Source organism: Enoplosus armatus, chromosome 9, assembly GCF_043641665.1.
Source record: "Enoplosus armatus isolate fEnoArm2 chromosome 9, fEnoArm2.hap1, whole genome shotgun sequence".
NCBI lineage: Eukaryota > Metazoa > Chordata > Actinopteri > Centrarchiformes > Enoplosidae > Enoplosus > Enoplosus armatus.
In genome coordinates this window covers 4,685,815-4,702,460 of record NC_092188.1, presented here as the reverse complement: position 1 = coordinate 4,702,460, position 16,646 = coordinate 4,685,815, and the positions used below count along the sequence as shown (strand labels likewise).

General features: G+C 40.9%; 1 protein-coding gene across 1 annotated transcript in view; it reads right to left on the bottom strand.

Moving 5' to 3' along the window:
- LOC139290785 (raftlin) overlaps window positions 1-16,646 on the bottom strand; it is a 79,773-nt gene that overhangs the window by 4,494 nt on the left and 58,633 nt on the right. The window contains exons 6-7 of the mRNA XM_070912647.1: window positions 13,567-13,685; window positions 1,781-1,884 (exon numbers count right to left, since the gene is read on the bottom strand). Coding sequence (XP_070768748.1) covers window positions 1,781-1,884; window positions 13,567-13,685 — 223 coding nt within the window. The remainder of the gene's footprint in view (window positions 1-1,780; window positions 1,885-13,566; window positions 13,686-16,646) is intronic.

The window sequence follows — 16,646 nt, the reverse complement described above, 5'->3', positions numbered from 1 at the left end:
CAAACATGCACAAACTACGAGATCACACACTGCAGGATATTATTAAGATCATCGCGAGGGAGCAAAACCTCACGTAATCTCACCTGGTCTCATGGGGAGGCAGATGTAAACAAAATGGAGACTTATAATAAGCGACTTGCTGTAGCAATGCTTCGCAGTGAGAAAAAAAAAAGCTAAATGAGTCTGGATGAGAAAATGGTTGAGGAGACGCGGTCAACACAGGTTTCTATTCTTCAGCGAGAACTGGAGGTGAGGTATTAGTTTTATTTGTCAACAGTAGTATGGTAGCTAACGTTAGCCTCAAGGGCTAGAATGTTACCGTTACTTGACAACACCTTGTTACTCGGCTACAATACCTTTAACTCTTGTTTGTTATCTCCTATTCCTATTCCCTATTTTATGTAGACTGTTATTGCTGTCCAGCATTTTCTTAGACACCAACAGTACGAGTGGTTTCTAAGTTTGCAGAGAGCCGTACTCGACCGTACTGGAGTGACATATTTGACTGGTACTCTACGTTATCAGCATGTTGAAGAACAACTTCTGTTTTTGATGTGAAGCTCTTCGGTGGGGGACTGAGGAACATGCGAGGCCTTTGACCATAAGCGGATGTACACTCATACAGCAGCCATGAGTGATGATGAGTCAGCACAGGCTTAGCTGAGGAACCGTTACATTTCTGTGAAGAGATTTTCCACCAACAGTCAGAGCTGCTGCACGGCTCGAAGCTCAGCCTAAATTGGAACAGATTTAGGTCAATATCTCCTAAGAGCTGTCATATTTCTTTGAACAATAACTTGAACAGACAAGGTGGGCGTGCTAACTGTGTTCAGTTTTCACAGCAATACTGTAGCATATACAGTAGGTAGTGCCTGCTACTAGTGTATAATATATTTTGGATTTTAAGTTGTGCAATAACTTTTCACACAAGGCCCAGTTTTCAGCTTAACATTTCTCAAGAAACACTTTTTTTTTTATTATGAACTAAGAAAAAGAGTCTTGTTTCAAGCTTGGTGACAATGTACTTTTGGGATAATCCAGAGGGGTTTTAAATGATTCAGGAGCAGTGCTGGAAACACAGTAGTAAAGTACATTTACTCAAGTACTGTACTTACAGTAAGTAAAATCGTGAGGTACTTGTACTTTACTTGAAGGCTATTTATTCATATCTCTCACTGCATTCTTTCTTAAATTCAGTTTTAGTCCATTTTAGCTTTTTTTTTTTTATCTCATATTTTATTTCTATTCTATTAATATCCTGTCAACATGGATCTGTTTTCTATGTTGTCTTAATGTATTTTTATGCCTCATATAAAGCACTAATTGCTTTGTTGATGAAATGTGCTACACAAATAAACTTACCTTGCCTAGAGTATTTCCATTTTATGGTACTTTAGTACTTTTACTTACTTACTGCAGATTGAGATGTTTACAGACAAAACGTTAGCTCCAACTTGACCAGCTACAATATCAAAATGCTGCTTACATGTTAATGCATCAATGATACCTATCCAGTATTAGTAGTATTTTACTTTTGATACTTTAGGTGCATTTTTGATAATACTTCTGTACTTTCACTAAACTAACATTTTGTCACATGATTAGTGAAATGGAGGTCACACATGTGTTCTAAATACTTTTTATTGGACTTGTTAATTGGTAAAAAGCAACACTAAGGCTTGGAGTTGCAGATGTTGAAATTCCTGCTGGTTGCCAACAGAGGTCGTTAGAGGTCATAAAACTCTTAATGTACCTTTAATAGTCAGATGAGGGCCATTACCTGTTTGTCTTGATTACAGGAGTTGGCAGCACACAGGTGAGTCTCCATCCATACGTGGCCAGGGACTGTAGCAGAGGAACATAATCTGCCTTCACCTGCAAACCCTGTGGAGAAAACAAGATGTCCATTACAACCTTACAATCAGCACAACGAACAGTGTGCATGCATATCATGTAGCAGAGTGCATTCGCCGCTGTGATTACAGCTGTGACGCATGAAGGCATGAGATGTAATCAAGTGCTGTCAGCATCACTTAGAAACTCAAGTCTCAGTTAAAAAGCACCTTCCCTCTCAGACATGATGGCTTTAATAGAATCTCTGTATGCGCTGTAAGAAGAAATGTACACCGGAAAGACTAAAATCTGAGACACAAATCAACTGCTTCAGAAACTCCCTGGTTGCCATGAGCCAACATGGCAACTGTCTCTATTCATGACAAGTATGTCACCACAGTAAGTGCTTAAGCAAACAGACTGCTCATGTGAAACTGCTCACTTTGTGGTGAACATTTTAATGCTGTTTGTGCTATTAAAATACCATCAAATGAGCCATAGCTGCATAGCGGACGAAACACAAAAACTGAAATGCTTATTTTGACTTGGAGGGGAAAAAGAGTCCGTCAGTAATTCAAATTGTCAGACACACTTATTACTTAATGTAGTTTCAGGACACACACACACACACATCCTGTTCGGAGAGGAAGCGTGTGTGTGGTTTGCCATTCTCGCCATGTTAGGCACCTGCTGAAAATGATAATACCGCAACGCGTGTCAGTCAGATTGCTCATACCTTCAACAACATACGCATTCGCACGCACACACACACACACACACACACACACACACACACACACACACACACACACACACACAGCTGCCAGTTATTAAGAGACCTCAAGGAACTGCTCCATATTCTCCAAAAAGATGGCTTCAGTTATTGACTATGCAAAATATAAATCTTTCTAAAGATAGTGAAAGACTGAAGAGTGAAATAAGCGTCTCAGCATTCAGGGCCGTTACCTTTTTTACATAAATTCCAGACCGTTACACTCGGTGGTGCGGCGTGAGTACTGATATGAGTCAGCAGGCAGTGAGCATGAACCAAGTATATCTCAGAACTTCTCAGAGTCTACTCAGAGCGCACTGATCAACTGTACAAGAACAGAGACTTGAGAATACATCACACCTACACATGCTACATTAGCTGTACTGTGAAGTGTGAAAGTCTTCTCTAATTAAAGCTGCACCAGGCAAGGATTTCATGTGGCTATACTGTACACCCGCCTTCATCAGCCTCTATCACAGAGAGCCAGATTAACAGACATGACATTTTGGGTGTTGAAGTTCACATTTCTGAAACTCTTGCTCCTGTTTTGGAGCTGCAGTTGCTGATTGCAGCTTTACCAGTGACAGTTACTGTAAATAACAGCTTTTATTGTGGTAACCAGGGTGATAGCTGGCAATCTTGTCTTGTTTTCTAAGTATTTTTCTGTATTAATTGTATTTTTACAGTATTAATGTACTATGCTTTAACGCTTTGAAGGGTCAGTGGGCTCAAATCACATCCTCATGTGATATAATGACACTTTGGAGGAGGGAAATAAATGATTGTGGGATAAACTACTACCGCTACTGTAATACTATTAAGTAACATATTATCCACTGACATACTAGTAATACTAGAACAGCAACTATTACTACAAGGACTACTACCATTAGTACTACAACTCCAACAACCACAACTACCACTATTGAACCATTATTACAACATCTACTACTTTAATAACGATAGCTACACCACTACTGTTACTATTTAAGCACTACTACTACTGCTGCTAATACTACAAGTACTATTGCTTCTACTACCACTACCAGTGTAGTCTATACCTAAGTGTTCATGCACAGTACTTGTAACTAAATCTACTGGACTTGATTACAACTACTACTACTATTATAATATATATAAGAACTGCTACTACAACTACTACCACTATAATTACTAATATAGCAACTTCTACAATTAGTGCAACTGCATCTACTAATACTTGAGCTGTGACTACTACTTCTATTGCCGTTACTACTATAAGTATTATTACTACTATGACTGCAGTACTTTCTTACTGCTTGACTTAATTACAGCTGCCACTATGATTATAACTAATACTACTACTGCTTCTACTGTTACTACAGTTTTTTTTACTGCTCTACATCTAGATAGTTGCAGTATTATTACAACAACTACTACTACAACTACTACCATTATAACTACTATTACAGCAACTACTACTACAATTACAATTAGTGCAACTGCATCTACTGCTATCCCTCGAGCTGGAACTATTACTTCTATTGCCGCTACTGCTACAAGTACTATTACTACTAACGCTGCAGCAGGATGAAGGGCAGACATATAGAGAGAATAAAGAGTTAGTGAATTTCTGGGAAAGACAAAGACTGATCAGCATGCAGTACTCATTTTCAGCCATGAGACAGACTTTAAGTCACAACACTTAAACCCACTCCATCACACAACCCCTCATTTTTCTTCCACAGATTCTTATTGATCAGAATGACAGAACATGAACAAACAGACCTAAAGCAGTCACATATCAAGTTGTAGGTTGCAAAGAGCTAATCGTTAGAATACAAGACACTGCTCCAGACATTATTTACACAAGCGTTACTTTCTAAGTTCCCACAGGGAGCGGCGCATCTACATTTTTCGAGGGGTTTATGTTGGAACCGCTCCCAGAAGCAGGCTCTCTTTCAAAGCTTGCCCGGAAAATAAATTGAGAAATAATTTTTCTGTAATGGCTTGCTGTTCTTTGGAGTAGGTGAGAGTTAATCACAGTCCCCAGAGTCTGGCTCCCCTCTCTCCTTGACTTATTATGCAGGGCCACCTCGCTGCATCAGCACTCCAGCACCAACCTGTGAGCCTGAAAAACAAAGTAATCACGCCGCCATCGTTGTCTTTGATGTTATCTGAGCGACTATAAAGAAGGACCACACGGTAAGAGGAGAGAGGAGCTGTAGTTGAACCAACCTCGGTCGAAGCCACTTTAAATTAAATCCAGGCTTTTTTTCCTGAGATCATCTCCTCACACAGCTAAACACATTTTACCTTGGAGCGGTGCGGCGCAACCACATTGCTAAAGGGCATCTCAGCAGGAAAAGGAGAATATGTCAGATACTTTCACTGTCACAGCTGATGATGGTAGCTAAAACAACAACTGCCGAGGCAATAACCCACATCTAATCTTAAAGATGTTGATGCTAAACTTCCTCTCTATCATTTTGAGAGAAGGTATGGAGATATATTATCTAGTGTTTGGGAACATATACCTAAAACAAATGAGGGTGCAGCTGCAGGTCAACTTGAAGTTCAGAGTGCACTCTGCTCAAGCTCAGCTCAGCTCAACAAAAACACCAGTATATTGTTTTCCTTTTAACCCCCCTCCACTGACTCTGCAAGGTAGACATAACAAACCATAATTCTGTTTTTCACCAGCTCTGAATCTAGCTGTAGTTTTTGCAGACTACTGGGTCAACAGGTTTGCAGACACAGTCCAGTAATGATGAAGCAAATACCTTCTAAAAAAGGTTCCTGATAGGCCCCCTCGGCCTGGAGTGTTGTCACAGCAACAGAAAATTCAGCATCCACTATGTTTTAAAGCATTGCAGTAACCTTTTCTAGGTGTGATTGGCCCTTTCATTTAAAATAAATATATTTTTTACATATTTTCCTCACTGTTACATCTGCTCAGTTCTGTGTTTAGATAACACATCAGCTTATCGGCCAGAAGTTGGCCTTTTCTTTGCTTAAAATTGCATTGTTGCAACAATAATACAGCTTAATAAAAGACCTCCAAAGTGCATCCAAACTTTAGACTTTTATGAGGCATTAGCCTACTTTTGAGTCAAGACCAAACTATGTAGCCTGGTAACACATGAGGAGGTCGTCCGGGAAACACAGGATCAGCCAGCGCACAGAGTTGATAAAAGCTTTCACTGGCAGCGCAGCAGGAACAGTAATAAGTACTTTTGCAGAGAGTAAAAATATTAGTATGTCATGATTGAAACTGTGAGACAGATCATCAGACAATTCATCAACTTAAAAGCAGCAGCCCTAATTATTTTATTTAAAAAAGGAGAGGGCCCAAAGCCAAATTCTGACATGGGAGCCCAGACTTCCTCCCTGTGTCTCTCCTTACTGCTTTGACAAATTAGCCTGCCAGCTAGTTAGCTAAAAAACAGATGTTTTTTCAGGTTAACTGAGCTGACTCTTTTCACCACAACCTACTTTGGAGAAGAGAGGAACAACAGATGAAGACAAGCCAGTTTCTGTGTCATGTTAACCTCAATTTGGACTCTCTGTTGCTCATCTCTGCAGCCACATCACACTGGCTCCTTTTAGCTTAGTTACCTCTATTAAAGCCATTTTCTGAAGACCTACGTATATGTTATGGTTGCTTGGCAGTGGAGGAAGAGGTATTCAGATCTATTAATCTAAAAATACTTCATTACTAGTGAAGGTCCTGCAAGTCCTGCATTAAAGTATGTGAGTATTATCCAAAGTATCCAAAGTGAAAGTACTAGTTTCTTGGAAAAATGGTCTCTGTGACTGTTTTTTATGTATTTTATTATTTGTTACTTATGTCTAAGACACATTTTACTGTTGCAGCTGGTTCAATGTGGAGCTAGTTTTAACTGCTTTATATACAGACAGGGCAGTTGGTTGGTAATGGTTCCCAACCGAGAGGTTGGGCCCTTTCCAAAAGGTCACAAGATAAATCCGAGGGGTCATGAGATATGCATTTTTATTGCAAAGTATTTATTTTTGGGACTTTTCTATAATATTTACTGGTGAAATAATTAGATAACTTTATCTTAAATGAAACCATCTAAGAAGTTTAGAGGGGAAATGTCTCTTTAGTGGAACTGCTAACAACTCACAGACTCATGTGACAGAGGGCCCCAACTGGACATTTCTTTTTCGTAAGGGGTCTCAAGCCAAAAGGGGTTTCGAACCACTGGTTTAATCTTCAACAATTCATTGTCGAGTACTAATAATTAATAAATAATGTAATGTAATAAATGTGTCATATTTCCATCTGAAACGTAGTGGAGTAGAAGTATAAAGCAGCCTAAAATGGAAAACTCTTCTCTGTTAAGTACGTTACTTGTTTCTAATAGCTTACTACACCTGATGAACAACTACACCCTATAAACCAAAACCTCCCCGTCCATCCCGGATCTATCAGCATCACCGTCACGTTGTCTGACAGAGCGGGCGCGATCTCTCACTTGCAGGGACAGTGCAAATTACTCTCCTTCTATCTAGGTCACCTCTTCTCTCACCTAAGTCAGAGAGGATAGAGATATCACGGACGGACGAAAACACGTTAACGATCAGCTCTCCGCACAACCATGCAGGCCACAGCATGCGCACGCGGACCCATGGACACATAAGAAATCACATACTGTACATTATAAATAATGCACCAGGCTTGATGTTTGGAGGAAAAAACTACAAATCTGCATCCTGTGTTCTTAGCATCGACCACTGAAGTGATTCGAGTGAACCCAGAGGAAGACACACTGTACACACGCGACACACTCATGTGTTTGTCATTGAGGTTTCCTTTTCTGTGTCTTAAAATTATTTCTTCAAAGATCCCTCCCTGCCATACCGATACTGTGATGTGGGGCCCTAATCCCACTTTTTTTCCTTTCTGGCGACTGTGAAGTGCCGCTCTTCAAAGCCAGGGATGCAAGTGAATTCTGGGAATGAGTGACAACAATGTCAGCGCTGTTAAGCTCCTTTCACTTGCTTTGACTTTGGACTGCCATTTCTTAAATTTGAACTCCATTGATATTAACTTTTAGGGTGTCTTTCTGGAGGCGAAGACACTTTCTCTATTCTCTCCTCGCAGTTTTTCTAGTTTGTCTTTGGGGTTACGAGTTGTCAAGATCAAGGAGTGAGCAAGCCTGCGACATCATTAAACTGCAGTGCTTGACGTGGTTGAGAGAACACTTTACATTCATGCTATGATATCCATGGTTTTCAGCAGGAATATCAAACTGTGTACAGACAGTATAAGCTCAAAAAGCTGTAAATCTTTAGAAACTAAAGCATAAACAGCTCCTTATTAAATCTGCCTTTAGATCCTCTGCTATCCATCTAAAGTCAGAGAGAAAACAATTTTTTATGTTCTAGCTATGCTAATAATACCCATAAACAAAGCTTTTCTTGTAACCAGGGAGCTATATGTCTTACTTTCTGCTCTTTCCATTTTTCCAAGTTATGTATAAAGCACTGGTAACCACTGCACAGAAGTAATCTTTTTCTTGTGGATTTTTCTTTTTTTACATCTTTAACTGTGATTATAGGTACAGTAATGGGGCCTTGCTGCATCTCTGCTGCACCTAATTAGAGTAACAAACGCCCATGGCGGTAATATTGCTCTGGCAAGGAATATTTTAAAGGGTCAGTAACAATAACAAAAAAAAAAACATTTTCCTCCAGTTGTATGTGGCCTTGCAGGATCATTTCAGTTTTAATGCACCCGAGGTTTGGGGATATGGAGATTTGTGCTGCCACCCTGAAATGGAGGTGAATGGACTTATGTGTATGTGCTGCTCAATTTTCATTCACCTGCTTTGTATTGGGGTGGTGGCATCAAGGGTGCAGATCTCATTACAGCTTAGGGGGGAACCATGGAAGATGGAATCTTCTCAAGTATTTTCTGGAGGGAACATCTGGCTAGTTTTCATTGGTTTGGTTGGTTAGGTATGGAAAGGATTGTGGATCGGGAAAGTCAATTTACTAGTACTGCACAGCCTATAAAGAAACTTGATTAATTCCTGTTTGGGCTTGAAACTACACATTTTCAATTGAACACCTGTGTTACAAAATGTGGGCACGTAGTTTAAAAATATAGGCTAAAGGATTATAAATAAATAAAGGATTCAGTATTTTGAAGCTTGACCCATACAAGGGACTAAAAGTCAGGATGTCTAACTTTAATCTGTGTAACAAGTCTCCCTGGAGTTCCCCTTTAATTTGCCAATTCAGAGTATTAAAAAAAATCTTTCTGCCCTCACATGTACAGCTTTTACAGTTTATTAGAGTTCCTTCTACTTCAGTTCTTTGAAGCCTGTTTGAATTTTACACTGAATGAAATATTCAAACCAGAGATGGGAAGAATCAGATCAGATGAAAATATTCTACATGTCTGTGCACAAACTAACAAACATTTACAATTAAGGGTGACATGTTAGATACATTTGTAAGATCCTAGTATGTCTTGAGAGGAAAACAGCTCGTTGCACAACATACATTTGTCGTAATGGACCCACCGCTGGGTCTGGCGGACTTGAAGTGGATAATGGCGCTGTAAACAGCATTTTAGGAAGGTATGAAAGAGAGGAGGAGAAGCTTTTAAGAAACACCGGACACCTCACAGATGTCAGCTGTGCCAAGGTGATTATCAGCTCATCTTTTAATAAACACACATACATGGATGTTTTTGTGACTCTGGTGCTCCTCCACTGTTTTATCTGGATACAGAAAGACTGAAACACAACACCCTCCAGCTAATGCACTTTGTCCCTCTTGATAAATAAATTCTCCTGCAGCAGCTCATGGCGAGCAAACATATTAAGACCAAGCCTAGCTGGGGTCTGAAGGAGAACATGTTTTGTTTGGTTATTGCTCCTGTGACAGGAAACAGGGCTTTCAGTACATTGGTTCCAAGACAGCTCCTGTATTGATTATCCCACAGGACACGATGGATGCAAAGCTGGACCTAATTGGAGTTTCATAGCAAAGACCCTTGATGAGTTATTCATTTTGAGCACTTCATCAGCATCCATATGGTTCCTATTCAGGTCATGGAAAAACACTGTCATGTTCAGGCAACTGCTGCATCTTTAAATGTATTTAGAGCACGTATCCCAAATCTGTGTTGTTTTGCTTATTGTGATGAAGCTAAAAGAAATGTCTGGATCAGCTCTTCAGCACTGATACTTTTATGCAGAATATATGCAGCCTTCTACATGCTGAACGTATTTCCCTTGCTTGTCATTTTATCCATTTTGTTGTTTTCGTGCTGTTATCCTCAAGGCTGTGTTCTGCTGTCATTTAGGAGAAACGGTTGCCATAGCGCTTGCATCTTAGTTTGTCAGTTTGACATTTATTCTTGTTGCTTGTTTTCTCCTTTAATTTCTTTCTATGATTTGTTTTGAAGTCAAGATTTTTGGCCCATGAGTTTTTGTTTGTCTCATGCGCAGCGTCTGTTTTTCATGTGTGTTGGCTTTTTATTATTGTACTTCAACATATTTCTTATCATCTCTATGTCTTATCAAAATAACTAAATTGAACTAAACTTATTTAGTGTGTTATTTGGTAATAAACTAAATAAATAATCTAATAACATGAATGTACTTCTGTCTTACTTGTCAGCAAGGTCAGTCTTGGGTTTTTGTATTTTTATCCCAAGTTTATACTTATAGAAACAATGCTTTAGCATAGTCTAAAGGTGTATGTAATCAATAACCCTAACCCTAACCCTCATTACATGTTACTCATTGAAAAAGTAATGTCGTCCCGTCCTCACAGTGAAGCTTTGGGATTCATACATCTTCCAACTCCGAACAAAACCAGCTGATTTCTGAATGTAGTGCTGCTTATAATGCTAATGTTAGCAAGCCAGCTAAGAAAACACACAACATGTAAATAAAACAACTGTTATTACTGTAGTGTACCCTGTAAACAGAGGCGTTCAACACGTATATGAATGAATCTCTATCAACGACTCTTCAACCCAACACCTGACAGTGAACAAACAGACCGTCAAACTGTCTAAATTTAGCTTTACATTATCAGTAACTGTGATGTAATCCCTTACATTACTATACATGTTATGCTTGTTATAATCCAGTAATAAAATCCAGTAATACAAATCCTGAAATAAAAGGAAATAAAGGTTTTGCATTGGTCTAGAGTTGAGTTTTGGTTTGCAACAACCCACTTTTCTCATTGTAAAGTAAAATAACTTTAGAATAACAGAATTATATATTTATATTCAGTAGTAATCGGACGTGTTGCAACACCTGTGGACCTGATGCCTTTAGAAAAGCTCGGTACACACACACATGCAAATCCTCTGGTTAGATTAGATAATATAAATGGAACAATTAAAAACACCTTTCCCCCCTTCAGTGATGAACAGACACCGTCCCCGAGATGCTACAATCGCACTTGACAACAATACAAATGATTGCTTTCCCCTCAGTGAAACAGCTTGTTTTCCTCTTCTTCTCTGAGCTTCATACAACCACCAACCACCTGTCAGACTTTTGGATAAATAAGACTGTAAAGCAATAGAGGGAAAAGAAGATGACGTACAGTATATAAAGAAGAAGAAGAAGAAGAAAGAAAACCCACCTGCAATCAATATTCTGCCTTATTTTTCATTGTAATTATCCAGCACTGCAACAATGATGAGCTCTGAGGATACTTTACATACCAATTTAAGGTAGTTATCACAATGAATAGGCATGATGTGAAGCTCTGATCGCCTTTGTGAAAGAGTGTGTTGTCAGTCTGATTTGGCACGGTGTTGACTGCTCGGTTAAAATAGTCTTAATAGTGGTGGAATGTAACTTTACTTGAGTACTTTTATATGCAACTTTATACTTTTACTCCACCTCATCTCAGAGGCAAATATTGTACTTTTTACTCCACTATACTACAATTTATCATACCCTTCCCATGACACCTGAATGCAACAGAAACATGAATCCCAAAACATAATGAGTACTTTTACTTCTGGACACAAGTATTTTTTCTGCTAATATTCAATACTACATACTTCACGTAAGTAAGGTTTTGAATGCAGGCCTTTTGCTTGTAGGGGAGTATTTTCACAGTGTGGTATTAGTGTGGTAAAGGATCTGAATACTTCTTCCACCACTGGTTTTTGATAAAGTCCCAATGAAAGAGTTGATTTGATCTCCTGGAACACTGGGTGTCGTTCACTGTTGACGTTTCTGAGGAAGCCTTGAAATCCATTAAGCTGTAACAGTATTACCATTCATCTCAGAGGAGGGGAGGCTCTGCTGCCGCCGCCAGACGACTGCAGTCTTTTTTTATTGGCACATGTGGCCATCAGCACTGGGCTGGACAATCAGAGCTGCATTTGAGGGACAAAAGTCTCCTTTCACACTTGGACAGCCACGGGCTGCAAAAAGTCTAAATTCAATTACAGAGATAGCATCGACAAACACATACAGACACACAGACACACACACACACAACCAAACTCATCCACACACACACTTAACGGACACAAACACATGCACAAACATGTACAGTATACACGTAGACACACACACATACAGATGAAAGGGAAATGGCCGCAAACCCTTCAACTCTAGACAGAAATCAATTTCCAACTTGGAACTTGTGCTGAGGACAGACACTAATCGGCGGGCAGATAAGGGCTTGTTTGCTCCTGATAAGACAAGCGGCCGCGACACATGTCCCATAAATTGAGATTTGCCAGATTTGCCTTTGGGGTTGTTGGGGGAAAAGGTTGGCTGTAGAGTGAGGAGAGGGTGGAAGGGCACAATGTCTGAGTGACAACTGATTTCAATGCCAGAGGACCGGACTCTTAAAGAGGATTTGTGCTCTAAACAGAGCTGGGAAATGTGGATTAAATATATTATTGAATGCCACGATATTAATGTGAATCTTTTTCCAGTATTGATTGTTGACAAACCAACATACTACCAACATTATAAAGAGTCCGAGTAAGGTGTTGGGCTGCCATGAGAGTTCAGAACAGCTCCATTAGATTCTCCAAGTCTCTGAACCTCTACTGGAGGGATAAACACACTTCTTCTAAAAGATATTCCTTCATTTGATGTGTTGATGGTGGGGGTGGAGAACGCTGTCTAACACGTCATTTAAAAATCTCCCATCCGTGTTCATTTGGGTTGAGATGTGGTGACTGTGAAGGCCACAGCTTATGATTCACCTCATTTTCATTCCCCTCGAACCATTCAGTGAGCCTTTGTACTCTCTTTGAAAGCATCTGTATTTCTCCTGTTTCTCCATTTATTCAGGTTCTACCCTTAATTAGCAATAGCTGATGGTAAATGGCAAACATTTGGAAAATCACATCGACAGTTAAGTCTTTACAGTTGTACATTTACAGTGCAACAAAAGTGTAAACAACGATATTTGTTAGTTAATTCAACCCTATGGCCAATTCTGGACGATTCTACAAAACCCCGGATAATGTTCAATGACATAATGTTCGTTAAAATTCTTTCTTCAATAACTGTGCACGGCAACTGCAGTTTGTCCACAGTCAGGGAAAGATCGTGGTTATTGCAAATGGTTAAGGTAAGGCACACCTATTCACCATCCCGACTCCTACACGCTCACTTTCCCCCTCCTATCCGTATAGTGCACTCTACTCCCTGCATTGGCACTGAGCGTAAATCACGAGGTGTTTAATCGTCCAGTATGACTTTAATTCCTTGGATACGAAGCTGTTTTAACTATTTAATTCAAAGTTGATAAACTGATATTGAAGAATTATTGCCCAGCCCTAGCTTCTGCCTCTGCATAATAATAATTTATGTGTCAATCAAGAAACTACTACCCCCGAAACTAGTCGCATGGATGTATTGAAAGAAATGATGCAACCTTTTGGACAGGAGCAGAGAGCACAAAACCCACGACACTGTGAAGAAAAGACAAATCTCTCCACTCACGTCAATGACGGTCCACTGCTCCACTACGATGGCGTCGTATGTCGGGGTGGCTACGTTCGGCTCGCCCTCGCTCCCCTCTTGGAAGATGAAGACACTTTCCACCGACTTAGGCAGCATATCTGCAGAAAAGAGAGGAAAAAATCCAGCCGTGAAAAGAGTATTTACTGGATGGAGCGTGTCTTTCTTGTCTCTGCTTCTTTTTTAGGGCCTCCAGGCCAGAGGAAATGGAATGATATCACTCAGCCACATTCACACACAACCCTTTATTACATAGCCAGTGGTGTGGGCCATTTGTATGAGCAATGTGCACTTATACATTATGCAGGGAGGCGGTGTAAAAGAAAGGAGCAGGTATTCCCCTTCTGGGATGTTAAAAAAAGAAGAGGAGACATTATGCGCTACATCAGTGGTTTTCAGGACCCAGAGCCCTGCTGGTTTTCACGCTAGACAGCTAAACAGAGGCTAATTACAGCTGGGAAGCAAGGTGAATGCAATAGCTGATAGGATTCAGAGGATCAGGACTGAAAACCACTGCCTTAAAAAGGATGGACAGATTTTAGCGATGGCAAAATGTAGCCACCGATTTAATGAAGTCAGTCCGTAAGGCATTAAAGCATAAATCCTTTTGCTAAGCCTGCATAATTCACCTTAAAAAGACTTGAATTAAGTGAGCCACATAAAGACATTGACGTTGATGCTTTAGGCCACTGGTGAGATTGTGTGCTGCTGACCAAATAGATTTTATAAGCTTCTCTTCAGTTGGAGGCTAACAATTGCAAGATTGGCATCCGAGACAGAAACACCACTCCGGCCCCCATGAGCCGGGACCCCTCTCCACCCAACGTCTCTTGTTATTCATTTGATGCACATGCAGGCACATACACATGGACAGCGTACACGCCCCATGGTCCAGTCTTCCCGGCTGGCCTGAGTGCTTTCTCATTACTCCCACACCATTTACACACTAATACAGTTTGCTGGGGCCCAGGCACCAATACCAGACACTCCACATTTCATTACTGGGCCCTAATAATAGGGGGAATGAGAGGCGGCTGGAGAGCCCGAGGAGAGAGGGAGGGAGAGGAAGATAGAAAGAGAAGGGGGGAGTGAGCAAGACAAGAGGGAGAGATAGAGTGGAGGGATGACAGGCTCTTTTATTTCCCCCTCCCTGAAAACCCATTTAGGACCCATGCACGCTCAATTGAAGACATCTCTCAGACATCTACTGGCTCTCTCAAATACAGACATTGTCGTTGTTCAACCCGTTTGCCTTTTCTCTTCCTCCGCTCCCTCCAACACCCCCCCACCCCCCCACCCCCCAGTCCAACGTTTCTCCATCTCATTCGTCAGCCCTTGGCATTTAATTGGAAAAAAGCCTTTGTGGAAAATGTGAGGGGCCGAGGACCACCACCGGCTCCCTGCTAGCGCGACAGGGATCACTCAGGTGAGATCTACATAGAGTTTCTGTCTCGTTGCTCTAGAGGGAGCAGCCCATCCCTGTTGATAATGCAGGCAGAGGCTGAGCAGACGAGAGAGAAAGAGGGAGAACGAGGGAAGTGGATGAGAAGGAGTTGGTTGCTGGGGGCGTCGAGTCCGTCAGGGGAATGCACCGGTTGCGTGCACGAATAAACATTATCTCGCGCCTATTGACTGAGAGCTGAGCTGAACAGCCAGCGGGCCGACTGAGAATAAGTTGTTTACACTTGCAAAAACCACCGTGCGCCCTCAGTAAAATTGTTCTCCATCCCCCCTGTGACTCACATACTCAAGGTCGCAGGGCGAGGCATGCAAATACAGTCGCACTAAAAACAGGGAGTGACAGCATTGGGACTGAAAGACCCAGAAGCAAATGGAGGGGGAGAGTCAGATAGCTGGAGTGGCAGGGTGATGGAAAGTGACACCCGGTGACACACAGCAGCTGAAATCAGCACCCAAATGACAGACACCCGGTGTGCGCAGACACACAGACTGAAACTTGTAGTAGTTTTTGGTGTGTGGGTGTTTGAATGTAGATGTGAGGTCTTTGGCTGCACATATCAAGTCAGCTTGGAAGCTGTTTGTTCCTAATATTCACGGACATGTTCGCAAACCTGCTGTTGTCCATCGATTTCTAGCACACCGTGGTTTCGAACAAGCAAACAGCAGAGAAAGTATATAGGAAGTTGTTCCCATGAAGCCGTGTGCAACTGTGCATCACCTACTGCTGCAAAGTCAGTTCTCCTGATGTTTTCAGATGTCTTGTTTCATCCAAACAACAGTCCAAATAGACTGAACTCACCCTTAATGTTAAGACAGGGAAAAGCAGCAAATTGTCATATTTGAGAAGCTAAAACCATCAAATGTTTGGCATTTTCTGATTGAAAAATGGCTCAAATTATGAACTGATCATCAAAATAGTAGCAGTAGATTCATTATCTGCAGCTCTAATTCCAGCCAACATTTAAAGGTTCAAACTATTCAGCTGTGTTTTAAGTAGATAAAACCTGCAAATACTCTGGTATGCTCCTTTAAATAACCATTTAGAACATTAGGTACAATAACAAGCTAATTTGACACATCTGTGATTAGTGTCAAAATACAAAAGGAAAGGCGTGAATTTACTGTCACGCTGATTGAGTTGGTTTCCATTTTGTGTCTCAGCATCGTGCAGCATCAGGCGTTTGACTGGTATCTGCCTGTAGATGACCAGTGAACAGGCATGGCTCAGTCTGCAGACTCAGATGTCCAACAGACAGCTGGGGTGAGAAGCAGACGCGACACTTTCTGTGTCCTTAAATGCCCTCAAGCTCTTCTGAGTATCAAAACCAAAATGAGTTTATTTAGCATTTTATTGGAGAATTAACAATTGTTCGGAGCTGTGACTCTGGTTCACCATTGGAATCCACTGTAACACCCTGCAGGAGGTTTATCTGGATTATTATGATACTATAATTTAATCTACTGGAATCCCATAAAACATTCACAAACTGTGCATGTTTGTGCTCACAAGTCCATGCGCTTGCACAGATCAGTACATACAGTATGTGTTCAAGTCCAGCTGACCGCTGCTGAGCCGGAAGGTGACCCTGCCCCAGGTCATG